Source organism: Gymnogyps californianus, chromosome 10 (assembly GCF_018139145.2).
Source record: "Gymnogyps californianus isolate 813 chromosome 10, ASM1813914v2, whole genome shotgun sequence".
Classification (NCBI taxonomy): Eukaryota; Metazoa; Chordata; class Aves; order Accipitriformes; family Cathartidae; genus Gymnogyps; species Gymnogyps californianus.
The window spans coordinates 29,595,854-29,611,488 of NC_059480.1; the positions used below are offsets into that span (position 1 = coordinate 29,595,854).

Sequence of the window (15,635 nt, forward strand, 5' to 3'; positions counted from 1 at the left end):
TTAGCTGTTTGCAACGAGTAAGGTTTCCTCCCAGCTCTCTGCAGCTGTGACTTCTGCAACCGGGTCTCTCTCCTGCTTCAGCGACAGCTCGAGCGCAGACCCCGGCCAGGTTGGCTCACAGAGCTACCCTGCATCCCGTGCACCAGCGGGAAGCACAGCTCGTACATGGGGACCAGGGCAAAAGAAAGTCTCATGAGGTGCTCCTTGCTGTGAATTCAGCGATTTTACTGACTCCAAGCGTGGCCAAGTCCTGGCACCCTGCGGCAGCTTGGCGAACACGGGCAGGGCGCATCGCTCCTCGCTCCCGTTAACCACTTTCCACTTCCTTTTTTATGGACATCACCCAAAAAAGACCAATTAGTCATACCAAAATGTGTATTGCTAATGACAACTGTACTGAGAACAATAAACCTTTCTGCAAGTGACCCAGAAGTTTGGTTTAAATGATTTAAATTTTACAAAAAAAAAAAAAAGAAGTGGTCACAACCAGCCTGAGATTCAGCCCAGCCGGGGCGAGGAGCCTGCTGGTTAGCAAGCTAATGTGGGATCTGCACTTCTCATTGCCCCCCTTCTTCAATTTCCGCTGAATCCAGAGCTCCCCCGAGCGCGTGGCATCCCCGCTGCAGAGCTGTGGGTCAGCCGAAGCGCTGCAGTCCCCGGGCGCCCGCAGCCCCGGTGACACCGTGACAGGCGTGCCACCGCCGCCCAGGCATGGGCACCGCACAGAAGGGCCTGGGGCAGGGCTGGGAGCACCCAAAACCCGGGGGACATCGGCGAGACGGTAGCCCTCCGTGCCGGCCGCAGAGCTGCCAGCACAAGCCAGAGCCAGAGGGTGCTGGCAGGTGACAGGCAGCCCGCCCGCAGGCAGGAGGGCACCCTGTGCCCCCACCCCACCAGAACCTCCTGCCAGCCCAGGGAGGCCACGCTGCCCACCCAGCAGCACCCAGGGCTGCCTGCGGCGGCTGCGCGTCAGAGCCGGGAACAAGAGGGTGGAGAAGAGCCCGCGCTACCGCAGGGGCCTTGCAACGGGACGCTGCCAGACAGCACTTATTTTAACTGGGGAATACCCAGCATGTGCTTATGCAAATAATGAATTAATAATGAATGAATGAAATTGTGCGGTAAATGCAAACGAAGCTCGTTCACCCAGCACAACGTGGTAGGTTGCAAGGCTACGTATGCCATATAGTAGCTAAATGGGTTACTACAGAGATAAAAGGGTGCCAAGCCTTCCAGAGCTGTTTTCCACGGCGAGGCGGCAGCGCCGGCCCTTCCTCTTGCTCCCGATGAGCCGTGGGGACGGTCAGCGCGTCTGGCCCTGCCTGCACCGGCTCTCGCTCGCGCTGCAGAGCAGGGCCCCAGGGCTGCCGGGTCTGCGCCAGCCCGTCACCCTGCCGTGACCACACCGGCGACTCCAGCCACCGGCGCAGGCCGGGGAACGGGGCATCAGGAGCAGGGTCCCCCGTGCCTTCGGCTGCGCCATCGCCCCCAGACCCCCCCCGGCTCCCACCCCGGCCCCTGCTCACCCACACCCCGCTGCTCCCTGTCCCGCTCACAAAACCGGGTGCAGCAAATGCCTGTCTGATTGCTAAAGACAGAAAAAGGAAGAGAAACCATGCTGCACCAGACTGCAGGAACACATGCCCTCGCTGCCTCCCTCGGGCTTTCATCCTTCTGCCCCCACATCTTCATGTCTTTTTAGAACCTTTGTGCAGTGCAGGGCTAAATTTAAGCTGCTAATTTCCCTCAGTGAGAACTACGCCCTTGCTCATGTCTGCGAGGTAACATCATGCTTATGGGTGCTTTAAAAATAAGAAGCAGTAATGACACAATCTGGCTATTAGTCAAACTTGTCTGAAAAACCCCCACAGCTCCGCCACCTCAGAAAGATCTGTCCTCGTGACAGGGACAACAGCTACAGATTTTCAGTTCTAGTCTGGAAATTTCATTGCAGAAGACAAATAAACCTTGCAAAACCCCCCCCACATCCCACAGATACTCAGGTGTGCTGTCATGCCCTGAAATACAGGAATAGTTGGGGGGATCAGGGGCTACCTGGCAAGGAACGCAAGCAACAAATCCCAACACACACAAACGAAACTCATGCCACGTTTTGGCACCTCGCATGAGTCGATCTCTAGGAGGAAACAGGTATCAGAGTCTCTGGTAGCTCGTGGACAAGCTGCAGGTTTTTACCTCCAAGGGAGCCGCACAGAAGGAAGAAACGGGATCAGCTGCATGAAAAGGCTTTTGAGGCCGCACATTACCTCCGGAGGTAAACTCTCCGTCAAATTTCCTGGCAGGTAGGGAAGGTGTCAGCTCTTCCCCGCGTGGACGTGTCAGCATCCGTAAGTCTCAGCTGGGCGCTGCCGCTTGCCTCCCACCGACAGGCGATGGGCTCTGAAGCTGCAGAGAAGACAAGCAGAGCTCATTTCTCTATTTACCACTGTTTTACAAATCATGTTTTTACTGCCAACAATTTATTCCTATGGCGTAGACACGGTAACCTACGGCGTTGCAGGGAGCCAGGCTACGGTTATCTCCAGAGACCGGTGTCTTTGTTAGCGGAGGATCAATAACCCGGGAAGCCAGTGGCAGCCTCAAACCTTTCCGGCACTTACTCGACCAGCTCAGAGTCTGGCTTGTGCTTTCCCATTTATCCCGAGCAGAAGAAATGGACTCTATTCAGAGTATCTTTAAACCAGACACCAACCTCCTAAGAACTATTTTGTACATTGTTTATTTAAGAGGAGTCTTTGGGGCTGCTAAAAAGAAGTGGGATAGTCACATTCTGACATTTAAAAAAATAATTATATATCTCTTAAAATAACATATTTTTAAATTACCCTGTATTACTGAAAGCACAGAAAAAACACATTTTATTTGTATAAACATCCACACCATGCCAGTCTGTTTGTGAAAAGGTTCTTATTTTTCCTCTTCCCTATACCACAGAATATATAATAAACCACAAATCAAGTAAGAGCTCTTCTCCAAGACCACAGGACTATTCTGGCCTTGTTTTCACACCAGGCCATGGGATCAGGGGGGGAAAGGACTCAGCACTCAAGGATGGAGACTAGAATCTCAGGGCCTATTAACTTCGATTCTCTCATCTCAAAAGACACACTCATATGCCTATGGCAGAGTTTCTCAACAGCTTTTACAACCCACGTTCTCTGTTTTGTTTTGATATAACCTATAGATAAGGTTATATAACCTATAGATAGAGGGAAATTTCTCAAAATCTTAATAACTCGGTAGCCTTTTTCAGTCTATATATTGTATGGCCATATGATTTCTAGAGAAAATGGTACAAACATCTCAATTATACCACGTCTGAATCTATTAAACTTTTTTTTTCCCAGCAGTTAGTTATCAAGAGTTTGGCTTTCTGTTATGAATTCAGTTTTAATTGGAACCGGTTTGGTAAGCCATTGGTGAAGATTTTAAGCATAATTTTATTCCCAGATGCCAAAATACTGTCATTCTTTGAGAGCGTGGGGTTTTTTTTAAACTACTCGGTGTAACTCACCAATCTTTCCTTAGTGCCGTCTAACTTCTAGGGCTCGTGGAGAGACGGCTGTCATAGGCTTCATTCAGTGCAGTGCTTGGTTCCTATAAAAATACAGCAAGAATCCGGGTGCTCATTCCCATTTGTGCTTTCCCGGGGAGGTCCACCCTATGATCCTGTTAATTTGCACCTTATGAAGTGCAAGGCCTTTTCATTACACCCAAATGCACGGTGCATTATTGAATGATCCCTCAAAACAGCAAAGGAAAACAACCTGTAAAACACTCTGTCAGGAGAACTGTATACAAAAGGATTTTTTCTCATTTCTTGGCCTGTGCCATCTTGCAAGGTCTAATGGAACTTTACAAACATCAGAAAAAAAATCAGACTTCGGCTAATAAGGCACCTCCTTTTTAATGGAAGTTGAGTGCAGATAGTTGCCTTAATTGAAAATTCCGCGAGGCCGGGAGTCAAGGATGAGTCACAGAGCTGCAGATCCCGATGGACCTCTGATACCAACACCACTCCAGCGCAGCGTTAAAAACGCTCACTGCGGGTATCTCGGAAGAAAGTATTGCTTGTTTGAGGACAAGCAGCCTCGGAGCCAAACTGCAAGGAGAACGCTTGGGAAAATAACGTACGTGAGAAAAACTCACCCATTTTGCTGGCAGGGGAAATAACCTTGTGTGAGGGGGCCCGTTGCCGGTCACCCCGACTGGACACGCTACACAGGGGCACCGGGCAGGGCTGCGTACGACAGAGGGGAGAATCGCGTCTGCGCCCAGAGCGAGGAGAGCCATGGCATCACAGGGGCCAGGGGAATACTGGACAATAAGCCGATATACACCTACCCCTTTTCTAACGATGACTCCACCGCCCACAAGCAAACACTCGTCTTTATTCCTCAATCTTGCTGTAATAGGAAAGGGATTGTGGAAGATTTCTGTCCTGAGACTTTGGCATCTTCGCCTCTCCAGTGTTACTGAAACAGAAGATGTTTAAAGTATCACATTTTTTCCCCAAACTTCTTTCACTTGGGGAATGAAAACGGCCCAACTTCTTTCCTTGTCTGGTCCCCGCATGTAAAACCAGAGCTAAGAAAATACCTCATTCTAAATAACATTCTAAATAACATTCTAAAACAGCCCAGAGCATCTCTTATTGCTCTTTCTCACGTTTTTACTCCTGCAACTCAAGTACGATGAACGCAAGTACAGCAAACCCAAGGAGGGGAGATGCCCCTCGCACCTTTCCAACCACGCTCGCAGGGCGCCCCGCCGGCACCTGCCTTTGGGGCTGCGTACGGAACCACACGTGCTTAATTACCGACAACGACGACACGTGCTTAATTACCGGCGACGACGACACGCGCTTAGCATCACCGCGGACAGCTCCGTTTACCCAGGGCAAGCCGCCCCCGCTCCGGTGTCGTGTCGTCCGTCCCCCCCCCCCCCGCAGCATCCCCGCCGCTCGGCGGAGGCCCCGCCCGCCCGGAGCATGCCGGGACCGGGGCGGAGGCCACGCGCAGCCGCCGCTTGCGTCAGCGCCGCCTCCCTCCCTCCTCTTCCTCCTCCTCCCTCCGGCGGCCCGATGGTGGTGGTGGTGCGGAGCGATGAGCCGCCAGTCCTCCGCCGGCCCCGGTGCTAGCAAGCCCTGCGGCAAGCAGCAACACGCCTCGTCCCCCGCCGTACCCGCCGCCGTCCTCCCGGGTCCCGGCGGGGCTTCTCCTCCCCGCCGCCGCCGCCTCCTCCTCCTCCTCCCCCGCCGCAGCAGCAGCAGCAGCAGCAGCAACAGCATCACGAGCTGACCTCGCTCTTCGAGTGCCCCGTCTGCTTCGACTATGTGCTGCCGCCCATCCTGCAGTGTCAGGCCGGGCATCTGGTCTGCAAACCATGCAGGGACAAGCTGAGCCTCTGCCCCACTTGCCGGGGTTCCCTCACCCCCAGCATCAGGAACTTGGCCATGGAGAAGGTGGCTTCGGCTGTGCTCTTCCCTTGCAAGGTAAGGGGCTTCGGCAGGGGGATGGGGATGGGGGGGGGGGGGGTCCGCCCGGACCCCCCCATCCCCATCCCCTCTATCTTAAGGCTTTTCCTCTAGGTCAAAAGAAAGGAGGAAAACTTTTCTTTTTTTCTCTCCTCGGTGGAAAAGTTTGGGTGGCAGCGGCGGCTTGCAGGCACGTTAGGTCCCCTGCGCGAGAAGCATGGTGGATAAGCTTACTCATTTGGGTGTTTTCCTGTAAACACGGCCTCGAAGCGCGTTGTGTTTTGTTTGGTTTTTTTTTTTTTTTTTAACGGCGAAGAACCGTGTGATCCTCTTTCAGCCCAAAATCTTTCACTCCCAAAACCCCGGGAAGCAGCTCGGGTAGGTAACAGGGTCGTGGTGGGCCGCGTCTGCGCTGGCCTCGGATTTGCACGCTGAGGGGAGAGCAGGCTGATGCAGAATTTGCCGGTGGGTTTATGTCTCGCCTTCGTTGCTAGTTTGATACAGAAGTATTGCAGCTTACGAGAAGACTTTAAGGAGCTTTCTAAGGTTCACCCGACGTGACCAATAGCAGGTTCACTTGGCAGTTCGTAGAAGGTGATTATTTGGCATTTACGGTAATGCCCACGCTGAAGATACCCTAGGAGTCCCCTCCCGCAACAGCACGTGGGACTCGTCCAGAGCCACTGCAGGCAGCAAAGCTGTAGCTCTGCAAAGTCTTCATTTTCTGCTGGTCCGTGTCCCCTTCCTCCCTTTCTTTTTTCCCCCGTCATAAACACAGAACAGAAAAGGAGGCGCTTGCTGGCCTCCATTAGCCTGTTTCATGGTTCTGTAGGTTTCTAAAGTAAAATTAGATGATGGGAGCGCCACCAGCCTTTAAAAGCAAAATTTCTAATGATTCTTTCTAATTCACTGAAAATCCTGCTCTAAATTTTGTCCTAGTATTTGGCATAATCAGTAGATACAAAGGTTAGACCTTCCTCCGCCCGCCCCCCCTAGTTATTTTAACCTATGTTGATGCTCGGTCTTAAAGTGTTTTATGGAGGTAGCAGAAATTCTGTTTCTGCCTCTCTCGTTAGTTCTCTGCAGCCCTCCTTTGGAAGGGCGGGGGCTGGTAAGCTGTCAGGTCCGTAATTACATCTGAATTATTCTTTTTTCAAGTCTGTTCTGTCTCAGCACTATTTTAAGTATTCAGATTAAACATTTAAGTCTCTTTTTTTTTTTTTTAAGTGAGTTTTCTATTTAAAAGAACTAGGTGAACCGCTCTAAAGTGCGTATCCTTTCTAATAGACATTTACCAGGATGGCAGATAGGTACACACAGGCAATGCTGAGCAGGTCCTTTTTATGTCCTGCTGGAGCCCCTTGATGCTCATACCTCCGTAATATCAAAAGCACTTTAAAACCACAGGCTGAAGCGATGGAGGGACAGATACAGGAACTGCTGGAGCCGTCGCTGATGTGGAATATCAGAAGAAAGTTTTAAAATACAGAGCTGTCCGTGGCGAGGTGGAGAGCCGTGGTTAGGTTGGCAGTTGGCAGTGGGACCGATGGAGCCGGAGCAGGCACTGCCGAGCTCCGGCGGCGCGTGGCGAGCTTTCTGGTGAGAGCTGCGAGCAGGCACTCGCCACCTCAGCCTGGAAGAGCCAGTCCCTAGCAGCAGCTTTCCCCGGCCAGCCCGCAGGAGCATCGTTAAGGGTGCACAGGGAGTAACGGCACCTCCAGAGCGAATCGCCTGTGCCCATTCCTGCAGCATGGCGTGGTCGGTGGCAAGAGCCCCGTCTGCCTCGGGGGGCTGGCTGGGTCACAGGAGGGGACGGTTGTCGGCGTCTCGCAGAGCTTTTGATAGCGTGGGGCTGTTCCACCGCTCACCCTCGAATGGGAGTTAACCTCACGGTGGCAATAACAGATGGAGCACAGTGGTGGGACACAGGTCTTCTCTGCCGAACACAGCAACACGTGCAGCGAGCCACACGCCCAGCTGTGACCCAGTCTGAGCCCAAGGGAATACAAACAGCCAGTGCGGGTTTTTCACTGAAATGCTGGCCTAGTTCTCATTTTCTGAGGTGTCTCGTCAGTCTCATCAGGGAAAACCAGTTGTCACAGCTTGTCCTAAATGAAACGGATGCATCCAGGCTGCAGCGGCTCCCCGGACCAGAGTCCTCACAGCCCTTCCTTGCACCGAGGTGCAGCTCTGCTGCCCTCAGGGTGCCAGTCTGTCCAGCAGCCGAACTGCCAGGCAGGACTCCCGCCGGCTCCTCCCCACGCATTGCGGGTAAACAAAGTGTGGGAGAAGGAAGACAAAGCCTACGGGCTCTTCCCCGTAAAGAGGAGAAGATAAGACGTTCCTAACTTTACCTGTTAGACGTTACTTTACTCACTTGGTAACAGAAAGGTTTCTTAAGCCCTTAATTGATGGGATTGGCTTCTTCACCCCTTGAGGTTTGCTTTCTCCATGGGTCGCGGAGTAAGCACCAACAAAGAGAAGGATGTCTAAGAACAGCCCCCACCCCATGTCCCCCTGGGAGAGCTGAATAGCGATCCCTGTGTCTGTTGGGCAAGTTCTGGTTCAGGTGTATCAGCTGTAAACACTTCTCCCCTTGGGCATTCTCTAAAGATAAATAATAAGGCGGTGGCTAGCACATGTCAACCAGCTAAGTAAAGAGCGTTTCCAAAAATTCCTCCAGGTATTACTCCTGTGGTTGACATTGTGCTCTTCAAAGCAGTGACTTGGAGGAGGAGGGATGCTGGTGAGGTTTGTAATGGCTGAAGCAAGTGCTGTGGACCAGGCAGCTCAGCATCTTGGTTACGGGGTTGTGAGTGTTTCGTTTCAACCCGGGGGTGTTTTGGTGGTCTCTGCAGTAACCCAAGGCATGGGTCTGTGCTGGTCAGCATGTCAGAGGCTGCCGCTGCGGCAGGCAGGAGGCCACGGACTGGGCTCGTGCCGGCTTGGGGCTTGGTTTGATTCCTTGGTACGGCGCCTGCAAGCCAGTTCAGAGCTGGGGGAGCTGGAGAGGGACTTTGAACCAGCAGTGGTTGGTGTGCCGCACCTTGCAGCTGCCCGGTGAGATGCTAGCGCAGGCAGGAGCCCCTCCGCGGCGCGTGGGAGGGGACGGCTGGGGCAGGGCAGGGGGTGGCAGCAGCCCCTGGCCCCAGCTGTGTGTACGGGGGGGAGCCGGGCGGCGCTGCCGGCCCGATGTCGAGCTCCCCCGCGCCACGCTGCTGCGGTCACACCTGTGAGTTGCCTAGCACGAACCCAAAAACGCGGCGCTTGCAGAGCCCCGCATCCCAGACCGTGCCGCAGCGTGACCCGTGCGGGAGCGTGCGTCCTCCCTGTGCACCAGCATCCACTCGCGAGCTCGCTGCCCCTCGCTCGTTGGGCACCCAGAAGCTCCTCGCAGAGGCGTAAATAAGTCTCTGCTCCTCTTCCCTCACACGCCCTCTCTTTTATGTGGATCTTTTCTGCCGCGAGCAATTCCTGCTCTGCTGCTTTCACTGTTCCCAAGAGCTGCGAAGTGAAACTGGCACACACGAATGCTTTTCACTCTTACTTCTTGGGCCTGGAAACAGCCACACGCCGTCGGGCTGTGATTCTCAGTCGGTGTTATGTAGGTCGCAGGCAGCCAGCGAGGAGGTGGCCCACCGTGCCCCTCGGCGGTGGGCGTCCATCGGGTGCTGCAGCGGCACCAGGGCTTTCGGCAAGAACCGCGCCGCTCTGCAGCCGGCGCGCAGCAGCTGACCGCGCGCCGGGGCCTGGCCCTGGTCTGACTCGCCTGTGGTTTCCACCGCGTTAAGGGAACCTGACGTCAGCTTTCAGAGAGCGGGGGGGGTGGAAAAATAGTCAGAGCTCCAGAAGAAGTGAAAGAACAAATAGAAATGGTGGTCTGTCCACAGGAGGTCCCTGCACTTCTAGAGACAACTGTGAATGGTACTCGAGATAAGTAGGACTGAGACACGACCGAGACGACAGAAAATGGGGATTTGGTGTTGCCCGTGGCTATAGCTGCTTTGAGGGTGGTTGTTCTTAAAATGCTTTAAGAAGGAATTACAGTTATTGCATCTCTGCGCTTTACAGGGCTTCTGGCAAAAAATCTATAGGAGGCTTTAAATCTTAAAGTCACAGTAAAGTTACTGAAAATATTAAATGCCTTTTAGTGCTTCAAGCAATGTGCAGAAGATAAAATGCACATCATAAACACTCAAACTCCTAATTAATGAGTCCCAAAAGGAACTAGTTGTTTTCTTTCATCTTTTAAATAAGTGCAAGTGGAAAATAATATAAAGGTGCTCTCTAGTGATGAAGCTGACTTAATTTGGATACAGGTTCTTTCGTAACTTTGGGTTTTTTGTCCAATACTGGCTATGAAAGAAAATAAATCTTATGAATTGGAAGCTTCCTGGACAGACACCAGAATCCATTTTCACAGCAGTTGTGTGAGGTACGCTGTGATCGTCAGCTGCTAAACTTGGAACTGTGACCTGGCTAACTGAGCAGCGTAGGGTGGGAGAGGCATTTCTCGATTTAACCGCTTCATCCAAAGTCTACGAGAAAACAAGTAGAGTTGTGAGTGTTCTCTGTCGTCATCGGCAGAACTGCCGTCCTCATGTAACCACGAGCACTAGCCAAGGTCTGTGCCCTGCCGTGTTTTGCTCGCCTTTCGTGGTGGGACTTGACAAACAAAGATGTTCATGCCTGAGTGGTCTTGGCGTGGCCATGGAAATGACGTGGGACCAGCACTCCTCATCTGCCCTGTGTAAAACTGTAGGCAGTTCCTGCTTGCGTTTCAGTGTATAGTAGCACTTACCTCCAACATACATGGGCAGAAACTCGCCCAGCACTAAGGAAAGACTATCCAATAGCAAATTCAGTGTTTGTTTACACAGTGAGAGGAGCCCGGTTGGGCAGCTATATGGATGGCATTGAGCAATGTATGATAGGGAAAAAGAAAAAACAACAACAACAACAAAAATACACCCCCACCCCCCCCAAAAAACTCCTGCATAGTTACACCAGTGAATTCTCACTGCTGTGATTTAATTCAACCGAACAATAAGTTTTACTTATAGTAAAGGAAATTACTTTTCTAGTTACTACATACATTAAAAAAATCTAAGTGTGCAGGGCTTAATTTCTCAGTGGACTGAAACCCCATTCTTACCGGCTTTCCTCGAAGCGGTGATGCTCTGCATCTTGGAAGCTAGGACAGATACCTCGCATGAAGAGAGTCTTCCAAGATCCTTGTACACAGCCATCTCTAACTGGAGATACTGCCGTGTTTCTGAGTCTCCAGATGGTTCTGGTCCTTTTGAAGAAAAGTGAATCCAGTAAATTCATTGTACTGTACTCTTACACTTTGCTTTGTGGAAAAGCCTTTCCGCATCTCACAACCAACACTTTGTATTTGAGAAGTGGAAGGCATAGTGAGACTGTATATAAACTAACAAGTCTGAGGTAATACCAGACTAATCACTATCTTTAATTTTCTTTAGACAGATGGTAGGAGGTAGGCAGAACCGCTCTGTGTCCTTAGACCACTGCTGCTACACCATCAGTTCAAGGGAAAGCATGACAGGTTTCCCATGGAAGCAAACAACTTGCAAACAGAAACTGCACACTCACGTTATTATCGTATACAAACTTACTCCTGTATATTGTCCAATGCTGCCTCTACAGCCTCGTCAGAGCTTTTCTTTAAGTTAAAAAAAATTATGTCATTTTAAAGATTTTAAGCAAGTATACTAAACCTAAATAAGGTCACACTTCCTATTTCCAAGACATAGTAGACTCTAATAAAGCGGTGGGTTTTTTTTGCTGATAAAAATGCAGTTTATTTTGTTTTTAATCGAACGGACATCCCTTACACACAGGAGTCTGCTTCCATCACCCTACCTGCGCATGTGCATAGAGCTTGCATGCTCTATGTGAAACGACACAACGTTCGCTGGTCCTTTCCCAGGTGAGCTGTAACAGCAGACCCAGCACTGCTGGCAGAGCAGAGTTTATAAATGCACTCTGCCGGGCAGCTGGCTGTGGCCCCAGCCGGTTTCCTCACTGGTGCGAGGCTCCGGAAGGCGCAGAGGCTTGCTCTTTTCTGGGCTGGACCTCACTGTGCATCCCTGGGGGAGCTCCCTAGGATCACTGCTAGACCGGGCTGAGCGTCTGTACCCAAGCTTCAGTGAATGCTTCGGAAGGCTGGGGGGATCTTAAAAGCAGGGACAGACGTTTTACAAAGCACTGGAGGAGGGAGAAGCGCGAGAGGATCTCAGTCCTTGTTGGGTCCCTGAACATTGCTGACACACATACAGAAGCAGGCAGGCCTCTTCTTCCCAGAAGCATTATTTGTATCTCAGGCTACTGAGGTATACTAGAGGGAGAGTCTGCTGGCTAGAGCAGGAGGGATTTGGACTTGGCAGTCTATTCCCAGCTCTGCCACTGATTTCCCACGTGGCTTCAGACAAGTTACTTTAATCCTCTGTCCCTGCCTGCCTTTGTTTACAGGGTTGATAATACTGGCCTGCCTCTGCTGAGCGCCTTCAAGCTTAACTGATGTTTTCTGAATGCTTTAGGACACTCGGAAAGCTATCCTGTCAAAGCAAAGTTCAGAGCAGCACACGCAGAGTGACACGTGGCAAAAACATGGCATGCTAAGTCTAGTATATAGTGATGAGCTCTGAGCTGACTGTTTCCTCTTAGGAAAGAGAATACAGTGCTACACAAACAACTATGAAAACAAGTACATAATATACGTTTCAGCACAGAATACTAGAAATGATGATAAGGGCGATGAAAAAGCAGAAAACAGGCACGCCAGCCCGGGCATTAGTGGCACGCCTGCACTGTTAACGCTGCGCGCAGCCCTGGCTCCCTGTCTCAAGGACACGGTAGAGGTGGAAAAGGTGCACAGGCCAAGTAGCTCAAAGGTACTGTATAACCTGTACACAGGGAGAGATGAAGCAGGCTTTTGAGGGGTATGATAAGGATCAATGACATTTGCCAAGCAGCACGAAGACAGCAAGTCAGCTTTTGCTGTTCACGGTCTCCCGCTGTTGGTAGGGCTCCTCACCAAACGAAACCCGCAGGGATGGGTTTGGGAGCACACAAACGCAGGTACTTCTCACAGCGAAGGGCAAAGCCACCACTATTTGCTCGTCTTGTTTTTACACGCTCACTTCTGTAGTCACCGCTGGTCGCTCTCGCGTCGACGCCTGGTTTCGCCCAATTAGCAGCTGGTATGTTCTTACTGGTTTTGTTAATGAGGTTGGGCCCGGAGCTGCTCTTCAACACCTTGCACGACTGAAGTGGTAACGGGGGTATGAACGTGGGAAACACCAGCAGGCTGGTGGGGCTGCAAGCCCACACGTACCTGGGCCGCTGCATTATGTGGCAGGGCAGCAGGCATGGCAGACCGCGTGTTTGCCGTGATGGGGCTTGTGCCTTTGGCAGGAGGACGCCTTGTTCCACCGCAGCGCCCTGCAATAAAGCACTTAGCAGAGGATTAAGCAGCAGGGGCAGACACAGTAAGTGAAGGTTCCCGTTAACTCTTTATGGCTTATAAAACAAGCTCCTCCAGAAGCGCAAGGTCGAGCTTCTGTCCCAGTATTCCCAGCGCTGTGTTCGCAGCATGGGTGATTTGCATCTTGGGCATTTAACCCTCTGAGCTGAAACTTCTTGCACACGTATAGCCCAGAAATCATCATTTATACCTTGGTTTTATCTGTCCTCAAGGAAGTGTCGTAGCATCTGTAAGCAGCCATGCACGCATGTTGTAACCTGCGTGACAGTGTTAGCAGTGGTGTCGGTATCGCTACAGATGATACCTACAGACTGGGGGAGCTGTGGTAGTTAGACGGTACTTATTTGTGTGCTAGCTTTATGCTCAGTGAAAAATCGTCCTCTCTCTTCCCGCTTCTCGCAATTGCGGTGTTGAAACTGTTCCAGTGTTTAAAAAAAGCTGTGGGGAATCTGCATTTGAATTTAATGGGAGTGCTTTTGCTCTGTGATGGTAATAAGGTACATCTATTAAAAATACTTCACTCTAGTAGCTGTTTGCTGAAACTAGAATCCTTTGTTCTTTTTAAAGAAAAGAAAAATCCAAACCAGGACTACTTCAGCTGATCTGGACCGATCAGATCTAACTACAACAGCAAATCTAACTACAACTCAGCCTTACAATCCATTTTATCTAAGTGCTTGCATTAGAAAAAAACAACCACAAAAGACAATAAGAATCCATTTTTAAGTGGAAACAAAAATAAGTAAAGCTCAGCTCTGAATCGAGGGCTAAATAGAAGTATCTAATGTAAAATTTGCAATGAGAACGAGAGTTCTGGTTGATCACCAGTGTTTCGAGTTGGCAGGTGGGAGCAGCGAATGCTAGTGCTGGTGCCTTTCCTGACGGCTTGTATTTGGTCTTTTTCCAGTACGCCACAACAGGCTGCTCTCTGACACTCCATCACACAGAAAAGCCAGAACACGAAAACATCTGTGAGTATCGTCCCTACTCCTGCCCATGCCCTGGTGCCTCCTGTAAATGGCAGGGATCCTTGGAAGCCGTGATGTCCCACCTCATGCACGCCCACAAAAGCATTACCACCCTTCAGGGAGAAGACATCGTTTTTCTTGCCACAGACATTAACCTCCCAGGGGCGGTTGACTGGGTGATGATGCAGTCGTGCTTCGGTCACCACTTCATGCTGGTGCTGGAGAAACAAGAGAAGTATGAAGGTCACCAGCAGTTTTTTGCCATCGTGCTGCTCATCGGCACCCGTAAGCAGGCGGAGAACTTTGCGTACAGACTGGAGCTGAACGGCAACCGCCGCCGGCTGACCTGGGAGGCAACGCCCGGCTCCATCCACGACGGGGTGTCCGCGGCCATTATGAACAGCGACTGCCTGGTTTTTGATACGGCTATAGCACACCTTTTTGCTGACAATGGAAACCTCGGCATTAACGTGACTATTTCCATGTGTTGACCGTGATGTATTTGCGTAGCTAGCGAAACCTAGGCTGTCTGGACATAGTGCTTTACATTCACCACGGGTTTTCTTTTTGTTCTGTTTTTTTTTAATGATATTCAACTATGTCGTCATGTATGCTAAGGTTCCTAGCTAGCCAACATTTTTAACTTTGGAGAGAAGAGGAACAAGCGTCTCCTGTAGGTAAAATGAGTGGGAAAAGGTCTTTTTAAATTCTTGGGTGCCTTAGGAAGATTCCACACACAGAGTCACCTTTTCTAATTTAATTATATTTTATTTAAAGAGTGCTTCCATTAGACATGTGGCTTAAGAGACTTGAAGGACTGCATTCCTGTTTAGAGCGCACCTAAAAGCCCTTTCAGCAGGAACACAGATGTGCTCTCTCACTGGTGAGCTTTCATAACAGTTTTTAGTAGGCGGGAAAGGAAAGAAATAATCCAAGCAACCTCTCACAAGAGAGGTTGTGACTCAAAGGGGAACAATAGGTCCTTCAGTGTTGATACTCCATTTCCTGCTACCTTACTAAAAAGGGATGGGCATTGGATCATTTGCTGTGTTTTTAAAAGAAAAACGGGGAGGAGGGGCTGGGGTAAAGCATGGCAGGTTTGAGAGAGCGTGGGAACTGCCGGCTCCTGTCCATTTTAGGGGGATCAGTGAGCCCAGCACACGCACAACCGCTCACAGCCGGGTACAGGTGAAGGCAGGAGGCACACATCTAACGTATCTCAGTCAGCTAGAGCCAATAATACAGAAATATACTCGAGCTGTCCACACGCAGCTTCCCTTGGAGACATACTTGACTATCGATTATTGTAAAAGACTAATAATATAGCAGGAGCTTTATGGCCAGTGTCGTGTCATTTGCTATTTAAGTTTTGTTGCCATATTTACTTTTATTTTGTAATAAATATTTTGCAAAAACTAGACTGCATAGCATGCTGTGCTGACACGCGCGTGCGTGGCAGCAGCTGTTGCTCCCCGGTTACTTTGCGCGCTCTGCCTCCCTGGATCTGCTGGGCTTCCCCTGGCACGGGCTAGCTCACCCAGCGAGCAGCAGGATGCCGCAGGGCCTGAGGGGGTGCTCGCCCCCGCTGCCGCCCAGCCCTGCTGCCGGAGAAGGCCACTTTGCGGCACGAGCAGGAGAACCGAGTGGGGATTTGAGTCCC

The 15,635-nt window shown here is 51.0% G+C and overlaps 1 protein-coding gene and 1 long non-coding RNA gene across 2 annotated transcripts; one reads left to right on the plus strand and one right to left on the minus strand.

Moving 5' to 3' along the window:
• Positions 1 to 1,545: 1,545 nt before the first annotated feature.
• On the minus strand, positions 1,546 to 4,490 carry LOC127020103 (uncharacterized). Its single transcript, XR_007767010.1, has 3 exons — positions 4,366 to 4,490; positions 3,536 to 3,618; positions 1,546 to 2,406 (listed from the first exon to the last, which is right to left on the minus strand). It is a non-coding gene; the product is annotated as an uncharacterized LOC127020103 (long non-coding RNA).
• Positions 4,491 to 5,126: 636 nt separating this feature from the next.
• SIAH2 (siah E3 ubiquitin protein ligase 2) lies at positions 5,127 to 15,041 on the plus strand. Its single transcript, XM_050902494.1, is given in 3 exon segments — positions 5,127 to 5,237; positions 5,240 to 5,515; positions 13,915 to 15,041. Coding segments are annotated over 3 exon segments (939 nt in total). The 3' UTR covers positions 14,467 to 15,041.
• Positions 15,042 to 15,635: the final 594 nt, after the last annotated feature.